The 23,739-nt window shown below is 48.5% G+C and overlaps 10 protein-coding genes across 10 annotated transcripts; 8 read left to right on the forward strand and 2 right to left on the reverse strand.

The window, feature by feature from the left end:
• Positions 1-384: 384 nt before the first annotated feature.
• On the forward strand, positions 385-3,753 carry HUT1 (Hut1p; the record flags this gene model as incomplete). Its single annotated transcript, XM_020206203.1, has 2 exons — positions 385-2,050; positions 2,554-3,753. The coding sequence occupies 2 exons, from the start codon at positions 385-387 to the stop codon at positions 3,582-3,584; spliced, it is 2,697 nt and encodes an 898-aa protein (XP_020064480.1). The 3' UTR covers positions 3,585-3,753.
• Positions 3,754-4,543: 790 nt separating this feature from the next.
• On the forward strand, positions 4,544-6,227 carry CANTADRAFT_26317 (palmitoyltransferase). Its single transcript, XM_020207730.1, has one exon. The coding sequence runs from the start codon at positions 4,623-4,625 to the stop codon at positions 5,778-5,780; it is 1,158 nt and encodes a 385-aa protein (XP_020064481.1). The 5' UTR covers positions 4,544-4,622; the 3' UTR covers positions 5,781-6,227.
• A 913-nt stretch (positions 6,228-7,140) lies between these two features.
• RPD31 (histone deacetylase) lies at positions 7,141-8,667 on the forward strand (the record flags this gene model as incomplete). The annotated part of the gene is made up of 1 exon (XM_020210023.1): positions 7,141-8,667. The coding sequence occupies one exon, from the start codon at positions 7,141-7,143 to the stop codon at positions 8,665-8,667; it is 1,527 nt and encodes a 508-aa protein (XP_020064482.1).
• A 1,720-nt stretch (positions 8,668-10,387) lies between these two features.
• Positions 10,388-11,737, forward strand: POS5 (NADH kinase; the record flags this gene model as incomplete). Its single annotated transcript, XM_020211696.1, has 2 exons — positions 10,388-10,489; positions 10,652-11,737. 2 exons carry the CDS (start codon positions 10,388-10,390, stop codon positions 11,735-11,737), a joined length of 1,188 nt encoding a protein of 395 aa, XP_020064483.1.
• A 1,508-nt stretch (positions 11,738-13,245) lies between these two features.
• On the forward strand, positions 13,246-15,732 carry SSN6 (transcription regulator; the record flags this gene model as incomplete). Its single annotated transcript, XM_020209930.1, has 2 exons — positions 13,246-15,183; positions 15,550-15,732. 2 exons carry the CDS (start codon positions 13,246-13,248, stop codon positions 15,730-15,732), a joined length of 2,121 nt encoding a protein of 706 aa, XP_020064484.1.
• A 514-nt stretch (positions 15,733-16,246) lies between these two features.
• CANTADRAFT_51731 (uncharacterized protein) lies at positions 16,247-18,220 on the reverse strand (the record flags this gene model as incomplete). Its single annotated transcript, XM_020209982.1, has 2 exons — positions 16,247-17,813; positions 17,889-18,220. 2 exons carry the CDS (start codon positions 18,218-18,220, stop codon positions 16,247-16,249), a joined length of 1,899 nt encoding a protein of 632 aa, XP_020064485.1.
• A 700-nt stretch (positions 18,221-18,920) lies between these two features.
• Positions 18,921-19,538, reverse strand: YSA1 (ADP-ribose diphosphatase; the record flags this gene model as incomplete). The annotated part of the gene is made up of 1 exon (XM_020211697.1): positions 18,921-19,538. The coding sequence occupies one exon, from the start codon at positions 19,536-19,538 to the stop codon at positions 18,921-18,923; it is 618 nt and encodes a 205-aa protein (XP_020064486.1).
• Positions 19,539-20,209: 671 nt separating this feature from the next.
• Positions 20,210-20,779, forward strand: CANTADRAFT_26321 (uncharacterized protein). Its single transcript, XM_020207731.1, has one exon. The coding sequence runs from the start codon at positions 20,219-20,221 to the stop codon at positions 20,513-20,515; it is 297 nt and encodes a 98-aa protein (XP_020064487.1). The 5' UTR covers positions 20,210-20,218; the 3' UTR covers positions 20,516-20,779.
• Positions 20,780-21,511: 732 nt separating this feature from the next.
• FESUR1 (Fesur1p) lies at positions 21,512-22,141 on the forward strand (the record flags this gene model as incomplete). Its single annotated transcript, XM_020209932.1, has 1 exon — positions 21,512-22,141. The coding sequence occupies one exon, from the start codon at positions 21,512-21,514 to the stop codon at positions 22,139-22,141; it is 630 nt and encodes a 209-aa protein (XP_020064488.1).
• Positions 22,142-23,256: 1,115 nt separating this feature from the next.
• Positions 23,257-23,667, forward strand: HHT1 (Hht1p; the record flags this gene model as incomplete). The annotated part of the gene is made up of 1 exon (XM_020206782.1): positions 23,257-23,667. The coding sequence occupies one exon, from the start codon at positions 23,257-23,259 to the stop codon at positions 23,665-23,667; it is 411 nt and encodes a 136-aa protein (XP_020064489.1).
• Between the last annotated feature and the right edge of the window lie 72 nt (positions 23,668-23,739).

Genomic DNA, 23,739 nt, shown 5'->3' on the forward strand with positions numbered 1-23,739 from the left:
CAGCATTAAAAGACAAATACGAGAAGAGATATACAAAATATCCTATATGTGAGACGCTATGGAACCCACATGACTATGTGAGAGCATTGTGTGCTGGGTGACTTGCATAGTTCTCTCACTTTCTGTATTAGCATTTATTAGTCTTGAATCAATCAGTATTGGACTGAAATTAATTCCAAATCTGCAGTCAGATTCTACAAATTAAATTTTTAGTTATTACTAAAGCATCTCCCTACCAGCATTCACATCCCATTATCCTAGGCCCAGGACCTACTTCTGCCTTACTGTGCCAGTATGGACTCTAGCTTTTGCACCCACCTGGTGGCGCACGACCTCGTAAAAAAAGTGGACGAAAATTGACCCACCACCAAATCTCGGACTGCAATGGATTCTCCACTTAACACCACGATCGGTGTTCGTATGAACGCCTATCTCACCAGTCCCGACGATTTCCGCAAGCAGAGAAAGAGAATCAACAAAAGAATCGCAAAATTACGTCATGATTTGGGTCTTGTGACAAGAGATACCAAGCAATACAAGACTAAGGAGAAAACCTCGGGAATCACCGTCCAGGACTACGAAAAGGATCCCAATTACGGATTAGTGTTGTTGTTGACAGCCGAGAGAGATGTGTTGTACGCGTTGGAGATCAAGAACACGCTCGAGATCAGCAACGAGCATGGAGCAGGCCAGAAGAACTTGATGGTCAGCAGACTCAAAAAGGCATTGAACACCTCCAAGAAGATCTTGGAATTGGCCCAGAACGAAGCTTCAGCTTTGGTTAGGATCGAATTGTACATTTTCGCTGCGTTGATCCAGGGCCAGTTGTCGGTGACCAAGAAGCAGTGGGAGCTGGCCAGAACCTCGTACTCTATAGCGAGGGTAGGTCTCGAGTTCTGGACCGCTGTCCAGAAGGAAGGCGAGAAGGAGTTCCAGGGCGAAGATGTGTTCGAAGCAGCAGAAACCCTCGAGAAGGAGTTGGTTGATAACGTCATTGATCCATCGTTGAACTTGGCACTTTCTCAAATGGATGCCAGGGCTGTGGATATCAAAAGTGTTTCCAGAAAGCACTGCCACGATGAAAACTTACCATACTTGTCCCCTACCATTTCCATCATAAAAGCACAAAAGCCAGACTTGGTTTCAGAAATATCGTCGACCGAATTGATCGACTCCATTGAATGGAGAGGACACGAAGCTCAGATCTACAACGACGAAGTTGCTTACAACATCATGGCTTTGCTCAAGACTGACGAAAACACCGACTACGACATTTTGGGAACTAACTGGTCCAATGTGTTGGATATCCATAGCCAAGATATCGAGAGAAATAACGATGAAGATGACATGGAAAAGAGTCAGAACAGAGCCATTTTGCTCACTTACATTAAGTACAACTTGCTCTTCGCCAGTATGAAGAGAGACTTGCTCATTATCGATGACATCACCTCTTCCAAGACCTACAGAAACGTGGTTCCATTCTACGACAACATCATAACCATCACCCAAGACTTGAAGGAATTGCCGGGTGTGTATAATGACGAAGAGTTGCATCAGTCGCTTGAGGACTTGGAGAAGTACTTCAACGCCAAGAAGTGTATCTATGTTGCCAACCTTTACATCGCCACCAACAAGTACGCGGAAGCTTTGACCATATACCTGAGCTTGAAGGATGACTTCATCACTGAAGAACAATTCACCAAGTTTGAAGAATTCCCCTACAATATCACATCCAACATCGACTTCGAGAAATACGCGCAAGACTTCAACGCCAAGTTCTTGCACGCACATGCATTGGCCCACAATGCCCTTGAATCTAAAGACATCGGCTCGATCGTCGAGAATTCGAACAAGTTCCAGACTGGCTTGGAGCTTGTGGACTTGGCTACTCCTCCAAAGATTCACTCGATTTTAAGCAAGCCTGTATTGTTTGATATCAGTTACAACTATATCAATTATGACTTGGGACGTTCCTCCTCTGCTGCACCAGTTTCGACAAGTCCAGCTCCACAAACAAGTGCTGAAGATCAAGATGGCAAGAAGCGTGGTGGTTTTTTTGGTATTTTTGGACGTAGTTAACTTTAAAGGCAAATAAAATGTAACACAATGTGCTAATTGAAACTAGAGATTATTCTCCAAGATAGCCAGGGTAAAATATTACTCGCTGGCCACTAAAGTTTTGTGAGTGAAGAACTTACCATTTTCGTGTATGTAAGGGTTTGTATAATGCATGTCCACTGCGTGCTTTATTGCAAAATATCGAAATAAACTCGCATAGCAGAAATTATATCCACAAACCCAAAAAATTGCAGGGGTAGATAAAAGAGTACTGAGGACAAAACTTGGGCCTAAAGTGGTGCCAGTAGTACCACCCGATAGCCCAAGCCTCCGCGAGCAGACTTTGTTAGACAATATACCACTGATCTGTGGTGGATGCACGGCAAAAGGGCCATAAAGAGTAAACTGCATAAACCGCAAAACACGGTAACCGCACGCTCAAGTATGTCATAGTGTCCACAAACACCAGTAGTGATATTTCACACCACTCATTAGCCACCGTATCCATGAAAAAACAGGGCCTGTTGGTGACACTCGTGTTCTGCGTTGCAGGGTTGTACGGATCCTTTTTGTCCTGGTCCGTGTTGCAGGAGAGGATCAACACCAAGCCTTATGGTATCGACGGCTCGTACGAGCCTGAATATTTCAAGGCTCCGTTGGTGGTGAACATCGTCCAGGCGCTCTTTGCCAGCATCATCGGCCTTGTGTACTCCAGTGCGACCCACGGCAATCCATTCCTCATATTCACCAACCAGAAACTGATCTCGTTGCAGTACTTCAAGTGGTTTCTTCTCATTAGCATCACCTCCAGCTTGTCGTCGCCATTGGGATACGAGTCGCTCAAGCATGTCGACTACCTTGCGTACCTCTTGGCCAAGTCATGCAAGCTCATTCCCGTGATGTTGGTCCATCTGGTGATGTACGGCACCCGATTCCCTGTGTTCAAGTACGTAGTAGCAGGGTTGGTGACGGCAGGAGTGGCAGTTTTCACCTCCAGCCACACCTCGCTGAAGACCAGTATCAATGACGGCAAGACTGGGTTGGGTATGGCCCAGTTGATCGGCTCTATGGTATTGGACGGTCTCACCAACCTGACCCAAGACCAGTTGTTCAAGTCCCAACAGGGCACCCACAGAGTCACAGGTGCCAGCTTGATGTGCATCTTGAATTTATTCGTATTCGTGTTGACTGCAGCCTACACAGCCGTTTTCAAGAGCTCGGAGCTCACCTACACTCTTGACTTTGTGCACAAGTATCCCGAGGTGTTGACCAACATCTTGGCGTTTGCGGTGTTCGGGTCGGTGGGCCAGGTATTTGTTTTTGTGATCTTGGAGAAGTTCGACTCATTGGTGCTCATCACTGCCACGGTGACCAGAAAGATGTTGAGCATGATTTTGAGTGTGGTTTTGTTTGGCCACAATTTAACGGGAGTCCAGTGGTTGGGCGTGGGATTGGTGTTCGGCGGCGTAGGGTTCGAGGGAGTTAAGAAGGCCCAGGGACCATCGGTGAAGCCCAAGAAGGAGTAGCCAGGGAGATAGATAGGCAATGCATGGTGCGTAGCGAGACTAGAGTAAATCTTCCCCCTCGCATAGATTCAAAGATATCAAAATAGTCACAATAAAAAAGGGAGGATACCAAAACCTTTACTATATAGAGTTGCAGATTCCAAAGTATTGACAATAAATTAAACCTTACCCTAATGTAGCATATGGGTAAATTCATAATAAAATCCAATCAAATAGATTCATATGTTTATTAACTTGAAGAAAGCGGGCCAATCTTGAAAAGTACATTTCCATTTGTATCGAGGTCTTAAAATTATTAATCTCTTTGAGATGAGGAAAGATTGAATGAATTAAAGTGATTCAGAAATTCCACGATCTAGGACTTGGCAAGTAGGATAAACCTAACAAACATTAAAGATTAATTTTTACGTTAAATCCATTTTTACTTCTATTGGAAGTAAAAAAAATTGACAATACGCATACAATAGATTCTCATTTGTAAGTAAACAACCGTGGATTAACAATTAAAGAGGAGATCTTCAAAATTAATGATATGTCATAATTATCAATTTTAGAGAAGAACTTTAAAGTAAGTAAGATCGTGAAATAATAAATTCAAGAGACGATCCTCAAAATAGAAGACAAATCATTATTTAAGTTTGAGAAATGATCTTCAAAATAGAACAAATAATAAATTTAAATTCCAGAAAAAGGAAAATATACACCACATGCCCATAATCTGTGCAGAATTGCACGTCTGTGTATGCATTACAAGCAATAATGATATGACTAGTCGCACGACACCCTGAAGAGGGATATTTGATAGTAAAGTAATAACTGCTCGCTAGTGCCTAGCGAGAAAAGCTGTCAGTAACTCACACATCCACGCTAGCGGCTTGAGCCGCACGGTACTAGCCAGAAAAATAGCGACACTGTGCCAGAAATTAGCGACAACTCCAGTACTCGTCTAGCTATCGCCACTCACGTGACGCTCCTCCTCCAAACAACTCCACACCCATGCTCATCTCCCAACCTTACATCATGCTCAAGCAGTCCAACATGGCGTCCAGGATGGAGTCGTTCTGCTGTTTGCTCGCCTCGCTTTTCCCCAAAGTCTTTTGCATCGGCGTGGTGACGTGGGCGTTGTTTGTGTTGCTCCTTCTCATAACTCCCGACATGGCAGACGCCTATGGCTCCGCCATCACCTACACGCTCGTGGTGCTGGAACTCGTGCTATACACATTGATCATCTACAGCTACTTCCTCGTCATCCGAGTAGGTCCAGGATCTCCATTGGACTACCCTGAGCTCAGAATACGAAACATCCAGAGCCTTCGTCCCCAGAACGTGACGAAAATCACAAGCACCGTGGATGGAGAGGGCCGTCACGAGGATACAGAAGGCCCAATGGACGAGTCATTGCTCGATCCCAGCCACGAAAGCCCCTACGACGACCCCAGCGTGCCTTTCTTGTCAAACACCGACGAGTTGGTCGCCCCAGAATCGCCCCCCACCGAGTTCATGACCGTCCATTCGAAGCGAGGTGGTGGAGTGGTGTTCTGTACCAAGTGTCTGGTGTGGAAACCCGACAGAACTCACCACTGTTCAAGTTCAGGCAAATGCATTCTTCGCATGGACCACTACTGCCCGTGGTTCACCACTTGTATCGGGTACTTCAACCACAAGTTCTTTGTGCAGTTCTTGGTGTACGTCAGCATCTACTCGGGACTTCTTTTCGGGGCCTCGCTAGCGGTGTTGTGGAGGTTTTTCACTGGCGAGGTGTACAAAACCGGCCAGTTCTTGTCCATCAACGTGGTAGTGCTCTTTGTATTGGCTGCTGCATTTGGCGGTGCCACTGCCGTGTTTGCAGGCTTCCTGGTGTATTTGGTTTTGAGGAATAAGACGACGCTTGAGCTCCATGAGGCCAACTGGGACAAAGGTTTCCAGTACGAATTCAACAAAAACGAGAAGGTCGGCAACATCTACGACCTTGGATGGAAGAGGAACTGGACCAGCATAATGGGCGAGACTTGGGCTCACTGGCTCTTGCCAGTAGCAGCAACATCTAGATCGATCCACGCAAAAAATAACGGTATCAACTTCGATGTTGATGAGGAAATGTACGAGCGTTTCTGCCAGCAGTCGCAGTTGCAGTCGCAGTTGAACCAGCAGCTCCAAGAGTACGGCCAAAGAAGACGGGATGCCCGCCAGAATTAGTCATCAATTACATAATATTACTGTTGCTGGCAATTGGCCATAGGCCGTGGATGGGAGTCGATTGTGGAGTCGCGCGGAACGTGAAATGATATGGAGAGGTACTGAAACATACGACAGTTCAAAAAATTGTGTTTTAAAGTACCAGTGCCTGTGAAGGAGGATCTAGAGAAATGGCCAGTAATGCAGCACCATTTGTTAATTAGCCAACAAGAGGCCAAGGATAGGTACAGGGAACTTCTTCCACGATAAGTTGCGAGCAACAAGCCCGGGTATTGTCTATATCCACAATTCAATTCCATCCCTGTCCCAGTATAGCAATTTTTTGCATTCAAACTCGCTGGATGGAACGGCGATCCAGATTATAGAGACATATGTATACATCAAATATATAAGTATAGGAGAGATTTTGAACAGAGGTATACGAAAGAATAATTTATGGAATCAGGGCCAATACTTAGGTATAGATATAAGAAGCAAGTTAAATGATAAATCAGGATGGTTTTTGCGCTATTAATGCTGAAACTATTGTTGTTAGAGCCGAACAAACTAGGGTGGTCTAGAACTCGATGATACCTCGCAGCTGGCCAATATCAAGACGCACAATAGAAGTATGCCACACGAGAGGAGGGAATTTGTCTTGCCGCAAATAACATGCTATAAGTTGACGGAAAGACTGCTAGATATTTGAGCCACGTCTTCTGGTTGCACTTGTCAGAATCCTTGAAGCAAGTTATTGTTATTTCTAACAGCAAAGATAGGAACCAAAAGTAACAAGAACAAACACCACAAAAAATACAATAACGAGCTCCTGGGATTGATGGATAGACCACAAACGAACAGGTCCCCACTTCCTTCTCTCCTAGCCCTGCTGGCTTTCCTAATACGCTAGAAGAGTATTGAATTTCATTTCAGACCACAATCCACCAATCCATTCTTGGACCATTTTACTTACTACTAGAACAATTCCTAGAAATAATCTCTCTTATCGCCATATAGCTCACTACTTTCACTACACTTGCCAACAGTAATCCCCTCCATTAATCTCGTACATTGTTCTGCATTTTCTCGCTCCATTAATCACCTTAATTCAATGGTCTGGGGAAGCCAATTGAGCTTAAAACTTACGAATCATACCAGACCTTCCACCCTGCAGAACAACATACAAACTTGGTCAATTTGACTAGCCTGTCACTACTACTATACTGCCTAGAAAGCATCTCAATCGCCTCCGGCCTCCATCCTCCATCATTCTCAGTCGCTTCCAGTTATCTCCCATCATTAATCTCACCAACCCGTCCTGCACACACCCGGTACTTTTCAGCCAGCAAAAACTCGACGCCTTCCATCACACTCCACAGCCATGTACGTCCAGCTTCCGTTCGACGAGCTCAAGGTCGACCCCAACCAGAAGAAGAGAATCGCCTACTTCTACGATGCCGATATCGGCAACTACGCGTATGGCGCCGGACATCCCATGAAGCCTCATCGGATAAGAATGGCCCACTCGTTGATCATGAACTACGGACTCTACAAAAAGATGGAAATCTACCGAGCCAAGCCTGCCACCAAGCAGGAGATGTGCCAGTTCCACACGGACGAGTACATCGACTTTTTGAGCCGCGTTTCGCCCGACAACTTGGAGATGTTTGCCAAGGAGCAGATCAAGTTCAACGTGGGAGACGACTGTCCCGTGTTTGACGGGTTATTTGAGTACTGCGGGATCTCTGGGGGTGGGTCCATGGAGGGTGCTGCCCGTTTGAACCGTGGAAAGTGTGATATTGCCATCAACTATGCCGGTGGGCTCCATCACGCCAAAAAGCTGGAGGCCTCAGGGTTCTGCTACTTGAACGACATCGTGCTTGGTATCATCGAGCTCTTGCGGTACTACCCACGTGTGTTGTACATCGACATCGATGTGCACCATGGTGACGGAGTTGAGGAGGCGTTCTACACCACCGACAGAGTCATGACTGCGTCTTTCCACAAGTATGGAGAGTTCTTCCCAGGAACAGGTGAATTGAGAGACATCGGGGTAGGTGAGGGTAAGTACCACTCAGTTAACGTGCCCTTGAGAGACGGAATCGACGATTCCACCTACAAGTCCATTTTCGAGCCCTTGATCAGCAAGATCGTGGAGTGGTACCAGCCCTCTGCCATTGTGTTGCAGTGTGGAGGAGACTCGTTGAGTGGTGACCGTTTGGGTTGCTTCAACTTGTCGATGCAGGGCCACGCAAACTGCATCAACTTCGTCAAGTCGTTCAACATCCCCATGATGGTGCTTGGGGGTGGAGGCTACACGATGAGAAACGTTGCCAGAACCTGGGCCTTCGAGCTGGGATTATTGAACGACGTGTTGTTGCCCACGGAGTTACCTTACAACGAGTACTATGAATACTACGGTCCTGACTACAAATTGGACGTCAGACCCTCCAACATGTACAACAGCAACTCGCCCGAGTTTTTGAACAAGATCTTGGTCAACATCATATCCAACTTGGACCACACTAAGCACGCTCCGTCGGTGCAGATGAACTACGTACCGCGCGATGCCGAGGACTTGGGTGACGAGGACGAGGACGAGGCTGACGCCATGGACACCAAGGGTGGCTCGCAGTACGCCCGTGACGAGCAGGTCCAGCAGTTGACCGAGTTCTATGATGACGACGAGAAGGACGCGGGCGAGAGAAACATCGCCATGGGCGAGGCGTTGCAGGAAGCCACCAAAGACGCCCACAAGACGGTGGAAAAGAGTAATGGAACTAAATCGGAGGCCGTGCCAGCTGCGGCTGGTGCATCCGTTTCCAAGGCTTCGGATGCAGGCACCTCCGAGTCCATCCTCACCCCTGACGAGCTCCAACAGATCAACGAATTGAACGGAGAGAGCTAGATGTATTTTAGGCGGCACAGGCATGTCCGCGTCTGTAAAAGTAAACGAAAGAGACAATGGCTGTAAGGGAGGATTGGAAAGAGGATTAGGAGACTTTTCAGATGGAGTTCTAATATGTTCCAACTCAGAGAAAAATATTGCAGGGATCTTCTTCCTGAAAAATAATTTGGATAAGACCAAACACCGATGTTAACTTGATGGTAAAAATCATAAGCTAGTATGCGCTAATAGGTCGTTACTACAGGCAGATAATAGTGCTCCTAGCCAGAGTAGCGAACTATAAAAGGGCCAATGGCTCGATAGCTGAATATCTATAATAAGATTCATTAAACGCACAAAAAGCAGCAAATCATCGTAATACTAAGCATCTAAGTATGAAAACCGTCATCGGGGAGCATCCAGCTAGACCACCCCACTGAGTGGCCATCTTCAAATGGCTTCCTGAAATCCAAGACCAAAATTGGCTCATGGGTTGGCAGTGATCCGGTTTCGGGCAAGTTTGATACCTTCAGTCTCTAGAAAAATCCACCTGTTAAATTTTAGAACCAATTTACAGACGTGTCTAGAGCTATTAAATCCAACAATTCGGTAAACAGCATCGAGATTGGTAGAAAATGGCATGTCTGATCTGAAGATTCGGGATTTGCATTTTGGGTGCAAAATCATATTTTATCGGAGTACTTAAGAACGACCAAGATAATTGCAGCAGCTGGTAGACTACTCTGGAGTGGTAATGGCTAGCTTTTTTAGACTGTAATTGAATTTCGAAAGATAATAGGGTATTCCATTATACTAAGATTTTTCTTATTGTCCTCAAGAAATCAAGAAAGTAATGAGTGAATCAGAGAAGATGAAGAAGGTTGAAAAACAAGTACCAACTTCAGGAAAAGTAATTTCCAATAAGAGAAAAATCAAGATACGAACAGAGTGAGATATGAACTTCAACCAAAATATGACAATCAACTATCAATATATTTCCTCACCAAAAGAAGAACGCATCTTGAAACACGCAGCTTGCGATTATGCTATTACTATACATCTTCACTCACTAGTGCTGTACAGGTTTAAATAATTTTGATTCAACACTAATGGTCAAGAAAAATAAACGGAGATTGAAGTGATGCTCCACATTAAACTCGCTCTTGCTTTCTTGGAGGTGCTACTATTTTGATAACTACGATAAATTCACCCATTTGTAGAGCATCGAGTCTTTAACCCCAGAAGCCATTAGAAACATTTAAGAATGGCATCGCTGGAAACCATTGCTCGTTGACTCACTGAAGAGATTCGACAGGTCTATTGATTGGATGCATTATCTTTGGGGCAGCTAATAGTAGGTTATCTACCGTGGTCATTTCTTTAAGATACAAATAAATGGCCGAGAAAGAGATATATGAATATAATGCAACTATCTTGCTGAGTTAGCTCATGAAATAATCTGAAATATATAATTATGAAATTTGATAGCTGTTAGGGTTAAGGGAGCTCACACCTTTAGCAACATGACAGTAGCTCAGAATATCAAAATATAACCACTACTCTTATAATGGTACCTTAAGAGGCTTTGTATGAAGAAGCCACCCACTCCAGACCCCGACATACCCTAATCTCTCACAGATCCTATAATACACTATAAACTGTTCTTCCCATCTCATGATGTTTGGGCGTGCACGACCGCACATCAACATTAGGCTCAGGCAGCCAAATTTCTTGCACCAAAATGACCATTTGCCACACACTCCAAACGGCAGCACGAGGCTCTTCCTGGACCATTGCTGCAATTAGAAGGGCATTTTCTTCACCGGCGCTGCCAGCAGGTAGCGTTAGGCGAGCCTCATGTCGCAACATTCACAGCATTTACAACACTCCCAGCACTTACATCCTCCATAATACTCACAATATCTACACCGCAAGCACCACCAGACCTACCAGAACAACACGAAACCCAATTTTCATCTCCCAACGTGCATTGAGCCAGCTCCAGTCGGCTGGCACGCTCGAAATCAGATCGTGTCGTGAGCTCACGCCAGCCAAGTTTCCTGAGTACGTGGCAGCCACTCCCACCAACCTCCACAACATGATCTGGCGATCGCCGCTTCAGAACGTGTATGTGGTTAAGAAGCCGTGGAATGCACGTGTCCGTGACGCTATGGTTCAATTCATCGACCACATCCACCACGAGTACGCCGCCGTCAACATTATTGTCAGTGAGGACGTGGCAGACGAGTTGGCGCAGGAATGGAAGGGCTCCGGACGTCGGGTGGTGTATACAGGCCCCATTGGTGAGATCGTGGCCCGCACAGACTTGGTGGTGACCATGGGAGGCGACGGTACCATCCTCCGAGCTGTCAGTGCGTTTTCCAGCGTGGGAGTGCCGCCAGTCTTAAGCTTCTCCATGGGCACATTAGGGTTCTTGCTTCCATTCGACTTTTCTACCTTCAAGCACAGCTTTCGCCAGGTGTACGAGTCGCGGGCCAAGGCGTTGCACCGCCACCGGTTGGAGTGCTACGTTAAGCGCACGGATTCCGACACCAATAGGGCACTCGAGGGTGTGGTGGGCCCCGAGAAGGTTATCCACGCCATGAACGACATTACCCTTCATCGGGGGTCTCAACCACACCTCACCTCTCTCGATATATTCATCGATCACGAGCTACTCACCACCACTACCTGCGATGGAGTGGTCATCAGCACCCCCACGGGCTCCACTGCATACTCGTTGAGTGCTGGTGGCTCCATTGCCCATCCACTGGTCCCATGCATCCTCTTGACTCCCATCTGTCCCCGGTCGTTGCTGTTCAGGCCATTGGTGCTTCCCGTCACTTCGCACGTTTCGGTGCGACTCAGCGAGGAGAATCGCAACAGGCTGATCAAGTTGACCATTGATGGAATAGCCCAGCGCAGCTTGCGGCCAGGAGACGAGATCTGTGTCAGCAACCCCGAGCACGAGCTCGTGAAACTGGAGCTGGCAGGGGCTCCAGGCATCTGGTGCGTGGCACGGACTGAGAACGACTGGACCAACGACATTAACGAGATGTTGGGATTCAACAGCTCGTTTGGGAAGGTATAGGTGGCCACTGGGGGTCATAGACATCTTTTACTCCTATTGGAGGTATAGAGAAACCACTGATACGGAGCAATATCATTAGGGTCAAGTACAAGCCTACGCCAGACATTGTGGAGAGTAAGAAACGATAATCACGTCATTGGGAGGTAGAGGTCCGTCAATTCGAAAAAGTATTGATTAAAGAGATGGTGATGATAAGGTCTGTTATTCATACTTCAAGCAAATTTTGGAAGTATGGAGATAGTATAGATAGTTCGGGAATGCATCCAAGCAACAACTGCTGAAGAGTTAGAATAGAGATACTCAGACATTGCCCAATTCATAGTCAAGCAATAGCCGTTGGAGATAGAATAAGTTAGTTCGGCCCTTTATCAGCATGTATCAAGCGAATTTTGAAGGAATAGAGATAGTAAAAGTTAGTAAAAGATAGCTCGGGACTGTCACTAATGCATATGTCAAAATGGAAGTAGAGAGAATAGACTTCAGGTCTACCAATGCGCTTCAAGCACGGGAGGTATAGAGATAATAGGATAGTGTTTGAATCTGTCACCTATGCAGAAGGTATTGACAGCATACAGCTTCTGTCACCACGCACGGAAGGTATAAAGTTATTGCATACGTCAGGACAGCGTCAGGACAGCCGTGCGCACCTCCTAGCACCAGCACTTGTAGATGTGCAGGCCACAGCTCCTGCACGGGACACAGGACCTGAGTGTGAACGTGACATGGGTCTCCGCCGGTTGCTGGGGCAGTGGACGTCAATCGGTACCACCCGGTGTATCGAACCGCCTTGTACAGCCGGGTCCGCATCGAGCGTTCTGCACATTCCCATGGATGCCGACCGATAGACGGGACCGTCACGTGTCGGCAACTGGAGTCACCCATGCTGGCCACTGTCTAGGAGCACGCCTTAATTTGCACGTCAGGCGTTTCGGGACTGGCGACGCCTCTCGCGCCATGTGGGGAGCACATGACTCCACCGGAATCTTCTCGGCAACACGAACACGTCGTCGTCGACAGCTTCAGGGGGTGCAACTTCTATTTCAAGCGAGGCCCCAGAACAGGGGTGCACCTATCCAGTGACCCTTATTGGGCTGGACGGTGCACCCCCTGCAAATTCGGACCCGGGCTCAAGACCCGCAAACCGGTCGGGCACCCCCTATTCGGCATTGATACGGATGGCGCTGCCAGATAATAACAAATACGCCACTAGGGAAGATGGTTGCCAGGGCAAAGTCACGTGGAATGGGGGTGCACATCCACCCGGTTTGCGGCAGGCACACCCCCTCCAGAATTCCCCATTCGTGTCTGGACAATCAATCGTGCTTCGCTTCCGCCACTGGGCTGCGGCTCGTAGTCGCAAGTAGTCGCGACGTTGGCCTCCACTGGCCACGACCATCGTACAAAAAATTATCTGTCCATCACTTGTTCTTCTTGCACAACCACTAATGGCACTTAATAAGGCACTCCACGTCAACGGGAGCTACCATCTTTCTCCTGCCATGAACGAGATGGCGCAAGCTGCACAAGCCCAGGCCGCTCAAGCCGCTCAGGCGCAAGCAGCGCAAGCAGCACAAGCACAAGCACAAGCCCAGGCAGTCCAGACGCAACTGGCGCCCGGCTTCCCCAACATCCTCAGCGAGACCACCGCTGCCACCTGGTTGGCCATCGGTTCGCTCGCCGAATCGCTCGGCGATCTCGAGAAGGCGTTGAGCTCCTACGACGCCGCTCTCAGACACTTGCCCAACAACCCCGAGACCTTGATCAAACTCGCCAATATCTACCGGTCCAAGGATGTCTTCTTCAAGGCCGCCGAGCTTTACGAACAAGCTTTAAACTATCACCCCGAAAACGGCGAAACCTGGGGCTTATTGGGCCACTGCTACCTCATGTTGGACGACTTGCAGCGTGCGTACGCTGCATATCAGCGCGCACTTTACTACTTGGATAACCCCAACGTGCCCAAGCTCTGGCACGGCATCGGGATTCTCTACGACCGTTACGGGTCGTTGGAGTACGCAGAAGAGGCGTTTGTGCGGGTGTTGGAGTTGGACCCCAACTTCGACAAGTCCAACGAGATCTACTTCCGGTTGGGTATCATATACAAGCACCAGGGCAAGTTGCAGTCTGCACTTGAATGCTTCCAGTACATCCTCAACAACCCTCCGCACCCATTGACGCAGCCCGACGTGTGGTTCCAAATCGGGTCCGTGCTCGAGCAGCAGAAGGACTGGTTGGGTGCGAAGGATGCATACGAAAAGGTGTTGGAGGTCAACCCGCAGCACGCCAAGGTGTTGCAGCAGTTGGGCTGCTTGTACTCGCAGGCAGAAACTACCACGCCAAACGGCACCACTGCTGCCAATGGCGCCAACGGCGCGGCCCCAGGCGCGTTCCAGCAGGACCTCGCCATTGCGCTCAAGTACCTCTCGCAGTCACTTGAAATTGACCAGAGCGACGCCCACTCGTGGTATTATCTCGGCAGGGTGCACATGATGCGCGGCGACTTCAATGCTGCATACGAAGCTTTCCAGCAGGCTGTCAACCGTGACTCGAGAAACCCTACCTTCTGGTGCTCCATCGGTGTGCTCTACTACCAGATCTCCCAGTACCGTGACGCCCTCGACGCCTACACCCGTGCCATCCGATTGAATCCCTACATCAGTGAAGTTTGGTACGATTTGGGTACCCTTTACGAAACCTGCAACAACCAGATCAGTGACGCATTGGACGCATACAGACAGGCAGAGAGATTGGACCCTGGAAATCCCCACATCAAGGCCAGATTGGACCAATTGGTCAAGTACCAGCAGGACGGTAACACTCACCCACCACAACCACCTCCAGTCAGCCAGCAGCCTAGATTGCCCCAAGGAATGGTGTTGGAAAGTGCGCAACAACCACAGCCAGGTGTTCCCGGAGGCCCTCCAGGAGCCGCAGGACCACAGCCACCGGCTGGAAGCTCGGGTCCCGTACCTCTCCACATGTTGGGAACCCAGCCACCTGCGGGCCCTCCAGGAGCTCCTGGCCAGCTTCCTCAACCTCCACAATTGCAACAACCATACCAACACCCATCGCAACTTCCCCCACAATTGCAAGCTGTGCAGCAAGCGCCCAGCGTGCATCAGCTCAACGTCCCTGAGAGAGGCAAGTCACCTGCGGGTGCGTCTGCGCTCGCTGCACTTTCTGCACCGGCTGCACCGGCTGCTCCTGCCGCCGCCACTCCGCCGGTTGCAAGTAGTCTGAACGGGTCCAAGAGAGATCTCGACGACAAGAGAGATACCAAGTTGTTGAAGAAGGCACACGCCTCATCGTCCAAGTCGTCGCCCAAGCCAAACAACAGTTCGCTCAGCTCGTTGATGAACGCCGCTGCCTCGGTGGCTTCTGAGGACGCCAGAACTGAGGCCTCGGTCAAGGCTGAAAACGGAAGTGTGCAGCCCACAGCACCTGCGGTGGCTCCTGCGCAAGCAGCTACTCCTGCGGCTTCCGCTACCCCACCGGTAGCTGCCAGCGCCCACCACACACCCGTTGCTGCGCCTGTTGCGCCTACTGCTCCAGCACCCGTAATCCCTGCCGCTGCAGCACCGGCACCAGCACCAGCACCAGCACCAGCACCACCAGCACCAGCACCAGCACCAGCACCAGCACCACCAGCACCTGCGGCAAAGGCCTCCTCGCCACCAGCCCCATCACCACCAGTTGCTCAAGTTGCACCAGCTGCGTCAGCACAAGCATCACCAGCACCAGAAGTTGCACCTGTCGATGCTGCACCTGCACCTGCCGCACCTGCTCAAGCTGCGGTGCCTGCGCCTGCGCAGGCCTCGGCACCAGCATCCAACTCCGGTACTCCTGCCCCCAAAATCCCCCAGTTCTCGTCCAACGTGACTGGCAAGAACGATGATGATGACGACGACGACGACGTGGAAGACGAAAAGAAGAACGAGGCCGTCGAGCCACCCATGAGAAAAGTCGAAGAAGACGAAAATTACGATGACGAATGATGCATCATGCACTCTTTCTCTGTTACATTAATGTATTTTTATGCGAGCTCCTATTACTGACTTTCTTATGTTTAAATATCTTCCATACTGTGTTAATATACTACTCTTTTATAATATTTTTCGCTTGTAAAGAAGACAAAATACCACCTGGAGCTAATTGGATGTGGTATAGCTTGAAAACTTCTTCGACACATCAAAATGAAGTGAACACTAACTCTGTATTGTCTAGCATCGAATGATGGGAGGTGGAATAATTGTTTGCTAAAGGGAAATAATTTGTTTCAAAGGCTTGCGCTTGTGAGGAATTTCCAGATCAATCACTCAACATAGTTGGCGTTGAAATTTCTTTCGTCCGAGTTCAAATTTTATAATATCTCTTGACCTCTGCTTTGACATCAATATGAGTAGTGACTCTATTGATGTTTGTGACTCTGTGTCCGCCCTCAATGTCCTCCGTTGATTTGTTGCTAATCCGAAAAATTAATAATATCCCAGTGATCGAATTTCTTCTAATTCACCAAGGGTAACTACCGGGAAACGACTGAGTATCCTGGTACTCTTCATCGCCCGATTCTTCCGTGGTAGGGTAGTTTTCTGTCGAGGTGGCTGGGGCAAAAAACCGATTGTATGCGGCCGTGACATTGGAATTTATCCTGTCTAAATGTCCCGGTTCCGGCTTGCTTGTGTCCTTCTTCTCGGGAGGCGAGTAGCTGGTCAAGATCCTCATGTTGGACAACTGGTTGGCCCTTTTGTAGCTGAGGTAGAGGTTGGCCAAGTCCTTTACAAACACTACTCCCACGAGACCGATGATATTGCTCAAAAGCACCAATTTCTCGTGGGGCACATTTGGCACTGGTACCATTCTCCCCAATACGGTGTGGAACACAACCGTGCCCAATTTGGAGCTCAAGTACGGCCAGATCAAGGTGGTGACACACCGGATCATAGTGGACTGTGTAAGCAAAGTCTGCGAGTAGTCGTTGACCAAGCAGGCCTTGAGTTTGTACCACCAGTTTGCAAGAGTGAGTCTGACGTAGCTGAAGGGGATGTTGGAGGTCAAAATGGTCTGGAGTAAGAGCACGCGCTTCTTCAAGTGGAGATAGAGCGAATGAGAGCCAGGCGAGATCTTAAGGTGCTTTCTGACCTCGATGCGTTCGTGCTGGATTCTGCGTTCGAGCTCCTTGAGCTTGTCGTTGAGCTCCTCGAGTACCTCCACGTCACCTGGAGGAAGGCTGTTGGTGATCTCGCGGGGCCGTATGCTCAATGTCAAGTCGAAGTGGGCCTTGTTGATTACCAAGCGCGAGAAGAGGTCGTATGCCCATCTGATGGGGATCACCATGGAAATCATGTTGGGAGTTTTCCACCAGTTGACGCCTCTGAACAAGTCAACACCCTGGAGGACGCTGGTTGGGTCTCTGGTAAAGTCGGTGACGATTCTTTGTCCATTGGCTAGCACTATTCGTGCCAATTCGTGGTTGCCCAACGATGAGATGTAGCCGTTGACGAGAAATTCCGTCACCCAGTTGCTGACCTTCAGCTCCTTGGACTTGCCAAACAAGCACTCGCTGAGCGACGAGCCTCGCATGCGGTAGAGCATGATAGGCAAGAGAGGTATCCGCGAGAACTTCAACGGATCAATCAACCCTTTGTACAACGCCTGCTCCAAGTTGTCGATGGCGTAGTTGTTGACATTGCCGAGCAACAACTGGGAGAGTGTGTTGTAGGTGGAGGAGGCGCTGGAGGCGACGTTGCGCTTGGTAAGCATCAGCACGAGCAACGGTCCTGGAATCAAGCAATCCATCATCTTTAGTCCACACGAAGTGAGTCCAATGTAGCCCATAGACACCACGCCTGTCACGGCAGACGTGAACCCCAAGAAGAGTCCTCCGAACTGGATAGTCCGAATTAACAATTGCCGTGTGTTGGTATTGGCAGCCAAAAGCGACGAGCGCTTCATGGAAAACACGATATCCAGTTTACACTGGGGACACGGCGCTAGGATGAACACCACAGGCGTGTTGAGGGCACGGGAACCGCTGAAGTCCACCAGAACTGCCTCCACATCGCCAGTGGCGTTGTCACTCACGTCTTCTTCTGAGGCACCCTCAGCGGCTGGCGTTTGCACTTCCACAGCGTCAGTATTTGCACCGTCCGACGACGAGCTCCAGAGGTTCTGCGAGATCCAGTCCCGCACCAGTCCTGGCGACAAGTCGATATAGATCTGGGTAGTGTTGTCTTGGTTATCTGCCAAGTTGGTACTGAGGGCGTTGCGCCGTGACGTGAGCGTTTCGTGCACGGCCTGGGGGTCGATGACCTGGAGCTTATCCAGAGGAAGAGCATTGAACCAGTCCAAGAGGCACTTGCGATGGCTTTGTATCGAACAGGTCGAACAGGGACATATGAAGTCCTCGCCATCCTTAAGCTCGCCAAACGAAGGCACGTCTGTTTCGCCTCCGAGGCAGAAGCAGCATACCTTGGGAGAAGCCATGGTTCTGCGAGAGTTAGTGAGGTGTTGGAGGGGGTATTAGACGGGAAAGCTAGAGGGTATGGTTGACGTATTCTGGGGTATGGAAGGAGTGACTTCTGCACGTGAATAACTGCACGTGAACAACATGTGATAGTCGGAAGAATGTGCGACATGCGACATAGGCCTGGACACTTCATGCTATCTAGCTTGGAAACAGGAAACGGGAGGGAAGAGATTGAGGTTGGTGGATTACCGATAGACTAGATAGCCATCATCGACGTTTGCAAAACTAACTGAGAAAGAGCACAATTCGCAAAGTATTTGTTGAAGATATTCAGAGTTTAAAGTATCAGAATTTACATAGAACACTTAGAAATGTCGTAAACATACTTCAGTACTCTCCCTTCTCCATCACTCTGCAGCATAGATCGCGAAGCGCAGCCATTGACTTCTGGCACTCAGGCCGAACTACAGATAAAATTAGTAACGGATTACTAATAAATGAAAGCCAGATAACAGAGGACGAAGTCCTGAGGCTGTTCAGCTGAAGACTCTACTTCTTCGCCTAGTACGACCATATCACCTAAATTGGCTCACCATATATTATGAGTGCAGGATAATCATTTCTAATCACCAAACGTTCACTTGTGGTAATCAACTCCATTTTGTATAAACGATTGATCAACCTCGTACCAGTACGCATACCTATTTACCTGGTCGCTCACAACTGCTTGGCGAGGTCCAATCCCACCGCAAAGTGGTACAACCGTGCATCAACGGTACATCCCTCGCGCTGGATCACGGCTTCAAGCTCAGCCAACAAGTTGTTTAACGGCAAAGTAAACGTCTCTATGAACTCACCATCTTCCAACTGGGGCTGGGGCAGCTTGTTGTGCACGTCGCTCAAGTCCACGTCCACATATGCGAGAACCATGTTAGCGTTGGTCAACCCAGGGTCACTGTAGGTGACAATGGACTGTCTGGCAAACTTTCCGTGGTATCCCGTCTCCTCAAGCAACTCACGCTCAGCTGTGGACTCGATCAGCTCCTTGGGGTCGATCAAGCCTGCTGGCAACTCAAGCACCACTTTTTGGGTGGGGGGTCTGTACTGCTTGACAAGCACAATTTCCTTGGGACGATCAGGGTGATGTAACACTGACACGATCGACACGGCATCCACGTTGGTTGTGGCGGTACGCGTAGTTCTGACTGCCATTTCCCATACTCGGTCCGAGCCGGTAGGATCTTGGTAGTTGATTTTGCGGGTTTGGATCCATTTTCCCTGGTCTAAATTCTCTACCAGCACGTGGCGGGCATTGTAGGGGGACAGTTTTGACATTGTGTGTGCTAAACGGGGCAATTGGCGGCAGAGGGGAGAACGGAGGGACCGATTCAACATGGGGTGGGGGAAGCGATTTAGCGGTTGAACTTATCACGCGATGAAAATCACGTGACACAATTCCATCCCAGCTATGATTAATTGTATATCATTTATACTGGCGATCTCTTCTTTCGGATGGCTCTATTGAGCATAGCAACATGTCAGAAATTCAAGATTTGCGCAAATATGGAGATTTAATATAGTACTTGCCATATTGTTGCACTATAAATTTGGTGAAGGCCTGAGTGCAAGCGGATCCAACTCTAAGAATGGAGATTTATCGATTTTGTTCTATTGAACACTATTCGGTGGAATTGAATCAAAGAAATTCCCACCAGTTTAAGGCACTACTAGTAAAATTCCAATTTATCTTCGACATATTCCTTCCAATCTTTTGGGTCCCTCGTGGGGCAATTCATTCAATTTTGGCCCATTGATGATGGGTTTCCTGTTATTCTCGGGGGAATGGACCGTCAAACAATGCTCTCTGGCTAGCCATTCCTTAAAGGGTTAGTTTCCCTTAAAGCAGGTGTCCAAATCGTGCTCCAGATCCAAGTCGTGTCCCACCCAATCTCGGTCCTCTCAGTGTCGTATTTTGCCATAGCCCAACAGCCCTCCATCACATCCACTCCCCAGCCATGGCCAAGCACGAGGACGAGTTGGACCAGATCAAGTCCCAGATCCAGGAGCATCTTGTGTCGTCCGGGAACTACGACGCCATCAACAAGCAGTTGAAACTTCAGTTGTACGAGGCAGGTTGGTTTGACAAGATGTCCCAGATCGCCAACCGTGAGTTGCTGGAGAACGAGGGAACCCGCAACTTCGACCAGTTGTACGCGTTCATGAAGCCCAAGGCCGAGGAGTTGGTGCCAGCCAAGGTGAAAGAGGATATTTTGGAGAAGATCAAGGCATACTTGAACGATATCATTGAGTAAAGCAGTAGGAAGGGTGGTTGGAATGGAACTGATCGTGTTGACTGAAGTTTCAAAAGGGCACTAGACTGGTGCACCACGCTGCTGGAAGCCATCTGTGGCCAGTTATGGCTAATGTGATTGCTAGCTGTCATTACTGTTTTCACCTCCGCTGCATTGCTGCCCCATAAAATAGCTGTTGCTGATCCAACGATGGGGAGAGGGCCTGGTGCCAAATAGCACCATGCTGGAGTTGCCATACATAGCCACGGGGTTATTATAGTCCAGTTGACTGGACCTATTATATCTCCACAGGAATAAATACACCAATCAATGCATTAAAATAGCACAATCAAGAGCATCTCGTTGGAACTATTAGTGATTCGCTATTCAGAAACCAGTAGTGGGCTCGAGTGTAGGGTGAAATGTTATTCACCAGCGATTAGTCCATAAAAGAAAAAATCGACTACGATAACTAATCACGAAAGCTCCTTCATGGCTGTCGTCTATCGAGATTTGTAGCTACCGAGCTCGTACCCTATACAGCGCTTTCTGGCTTCATTCTACTTGTTCTTCCCGTTTTTGGCGAGCATCTAATGAATGCTTTGCTAGTGTCTTGGAACACAAATTTTTTGCTATAATATACCCCAAAACTCCAAAATTCGTCTCTTATACTAGAGCATAATTGATTTACATAATCCAGTGACCCAGTGACCACTATTCTCCTACAGCATAAATTATAGTCAAAATTACGAGAAAAACCAGTACCAAAAATTTTTAAAAAAAGAGCCAACTCGGCCCATTAACAACATGCCGCCTTATTCAAGATCCCCACCCCCCTGCCGAACCTATAGTGACCCGTTCTAACCCCCCTGGGCCCTTCCCCCTCCCATCCCTCCACCACACCAACACCGAATGTCGCGATGTCGCGTGTCGCGCCCCGCGGCCAATCACGACCGCCAAATTATTGCTGATATACTAGAAAAAAACGACTCAATCTTCAACCCTAACACGGACCAGATGTATTCCTTGACTAGAAGATCCTTATTGAAGGTTGGCCAAGCGCAGCCAATGAAGGTCGTGCCATTCATGGCTGCCTCCCGTTATATCTCCTCCAAGGATTTGACGCCCAAGCCGTTGCCCACCGACTTCACCTTGTTGTCCCAGAAGACTGCCTCCAGTCCTGTGGACTATGCCTTGACCTCGTTGGACGCTATTGCCAACTGGGCCAGAAAGTCATCGTTCTGGCCAGTCACTTTCGGTTTGGCGTGCTGTGCCGTCGAAATGATGCATGTGTCCACTCCTCGTTACGATCAAGATAGATTGGGTATCATTTTCAGAGCCTCCCCTCGTCAATCGGATATCATGATTGTTGCTGGTACAGTCACCAACAAGATGGCTCCAGCCTTGAGACAAGTGTACGATCAAATGCCCGACCCAAGATGGGTCATTTCCATGGGTTCGTGTGCTAACGGTGGTGGATACTACCATTACTCATACTCGGTGGTCAGAGGCTGTGACAGAATCGTTCCAGTCGACATCTATGTTCCAGGATGTCCTCCCACTGCCGAGGCTTTGATGTACGGAGTTTTCCAATTACAAAAGAAGATGATGAAGACCAGAATCACCAGATTGTGGTACAGAAGTTAATAATTGCATTTGGCTCTCGGGTCGTTACATAATAATCGTGTGGTTAGTGTAAAATATATATAAGAAGACTGAAGTGTAGGTGATATGCTGCTAGAATTCGACCAAGAGTATGGAGTTCGATCAAAGATGTGTAAGCTACACACTGTGGGTGTTCCTGCGTCCGAGATAGGTCCAAGGTAGGCCTCCTGGGCCTCCCCCGCCTTTTCATGACTTCTTCAGTGTTGTAATTCTCCTTGCTTTGTTGAGATAAAAGATCAGTTGCTCAGGAACGGAAACTTGGCGAAATAATATTATTAAAAATTACATCAACGCCACGATTTTGAAGACCAATATCCTACTGTTGTTGCAACTGCTTTGTTAAAGGTTGTTGCACTTGGCCATCCCACGCCAATCTCTTCTCTCGTGTTGTGTTGATTTTCCAGGCACCCCCCATTTAATTATTTGTGGCCGGTTTGTGGCCTGGAAAAGTGATCCCAAATGGAGCAGCATTGGAGTAGCTGGGGGCTACAGAATCCTGCCATACGTCATTCCCTGGAGCCCATTTTGGAGGGGTTAGCTCCCGTCAAATGTAGAACAAATACATATTAATCCCAAAAGAGAAGAAAATTGGCTGGATCTGATAGCTTATCACCCAGTAACACGACTACCACAAATGACTGGAAGGATTGAGCCCGATCACTGCTCTGTGATTTTTTCCATCCATTCTGGCAGTTTCAGGGTGGTATTATCGAGAAATATCACTGGTGAACAGCTAAAAAAACCGAAAAAAAGAATAAGGTAGTCTACAATCTCTTTCTGACCTATTCGAGCATACCATACCCGTTTCCAGCCCCATACTAGCCCCCCATGGCCCACCACCACTACCACCACCTTATCGCTACAGTCGCTTATCGCACGTAGACCACGTGACGGGGCACTTCCGCAACCCTCGCATCTGATTGGCTCACAGCCACCAATTTTCTACCACCACTTTTTTCTGGTGCTCTCGCCACTTCGCGTTTCTTTTTGGTTGCTTTCCCCCTACTCATGACCCCTCAAATCTCGCCCCGTAGATAACTGCCGTAGCCCCCCCGAGATTTCTCATTTTTTCTCTCCCTTTTCTTCTCATCAACAATATGGCCAGAACTAAACAAACAGCCAGAAAGTCCACCGGTGGTAAAGCCCCAAGAAAGCAGTTGGCCTCCAAGGCCGCCAGAAAGTCTGCCCCCGTCTCCGGAGGTGTCAAGAAGCCCCACAGATATAAGCCAGGTACCGTTGCTTTGAGAGAAATCAGAAGATTCCAAAAGTCGACCGAGTTGCTAATCAGAAAGTTGCCATTCCAAAGATTGGTCAGAGAAATCGCTCAGGACTTCAAGACCGACTTGAGATTCCAGTCGTCTGCCATCGGTGCCTTGCAAGAAGCCGTGGAAGCCTACTTGGTGTCGTTGTTTGAAGACACTAACTTGTGTGCCATCCACGCCAAGAGAGTCACCATCCAGAAGAAGGACATCCAGTTGGCCAGAAGATTGAGAGGCGAGAGATCTTAGATAAGTAGGAATGTATGCGTTATTAGCGAGATGTAGAAGCGATTAGATGACGAGTGGTGAGGGGGAGCGTTG

This window comes from Suhomyces tanzawaensis (assembly GCF_001661415.1).
Source record: "Suhomyces tanzawaensis NRRL Y-17324 unplaced genomic scaffold CANTAscaffold_4, whole genome shotgun sequence".
NCBI lineage: Eukaryota > Fungi > Ascomycota > Pichiomycetes > Serinales > Debaryomycetaceae > Suhomyces > Suhomyces tanzawaensis.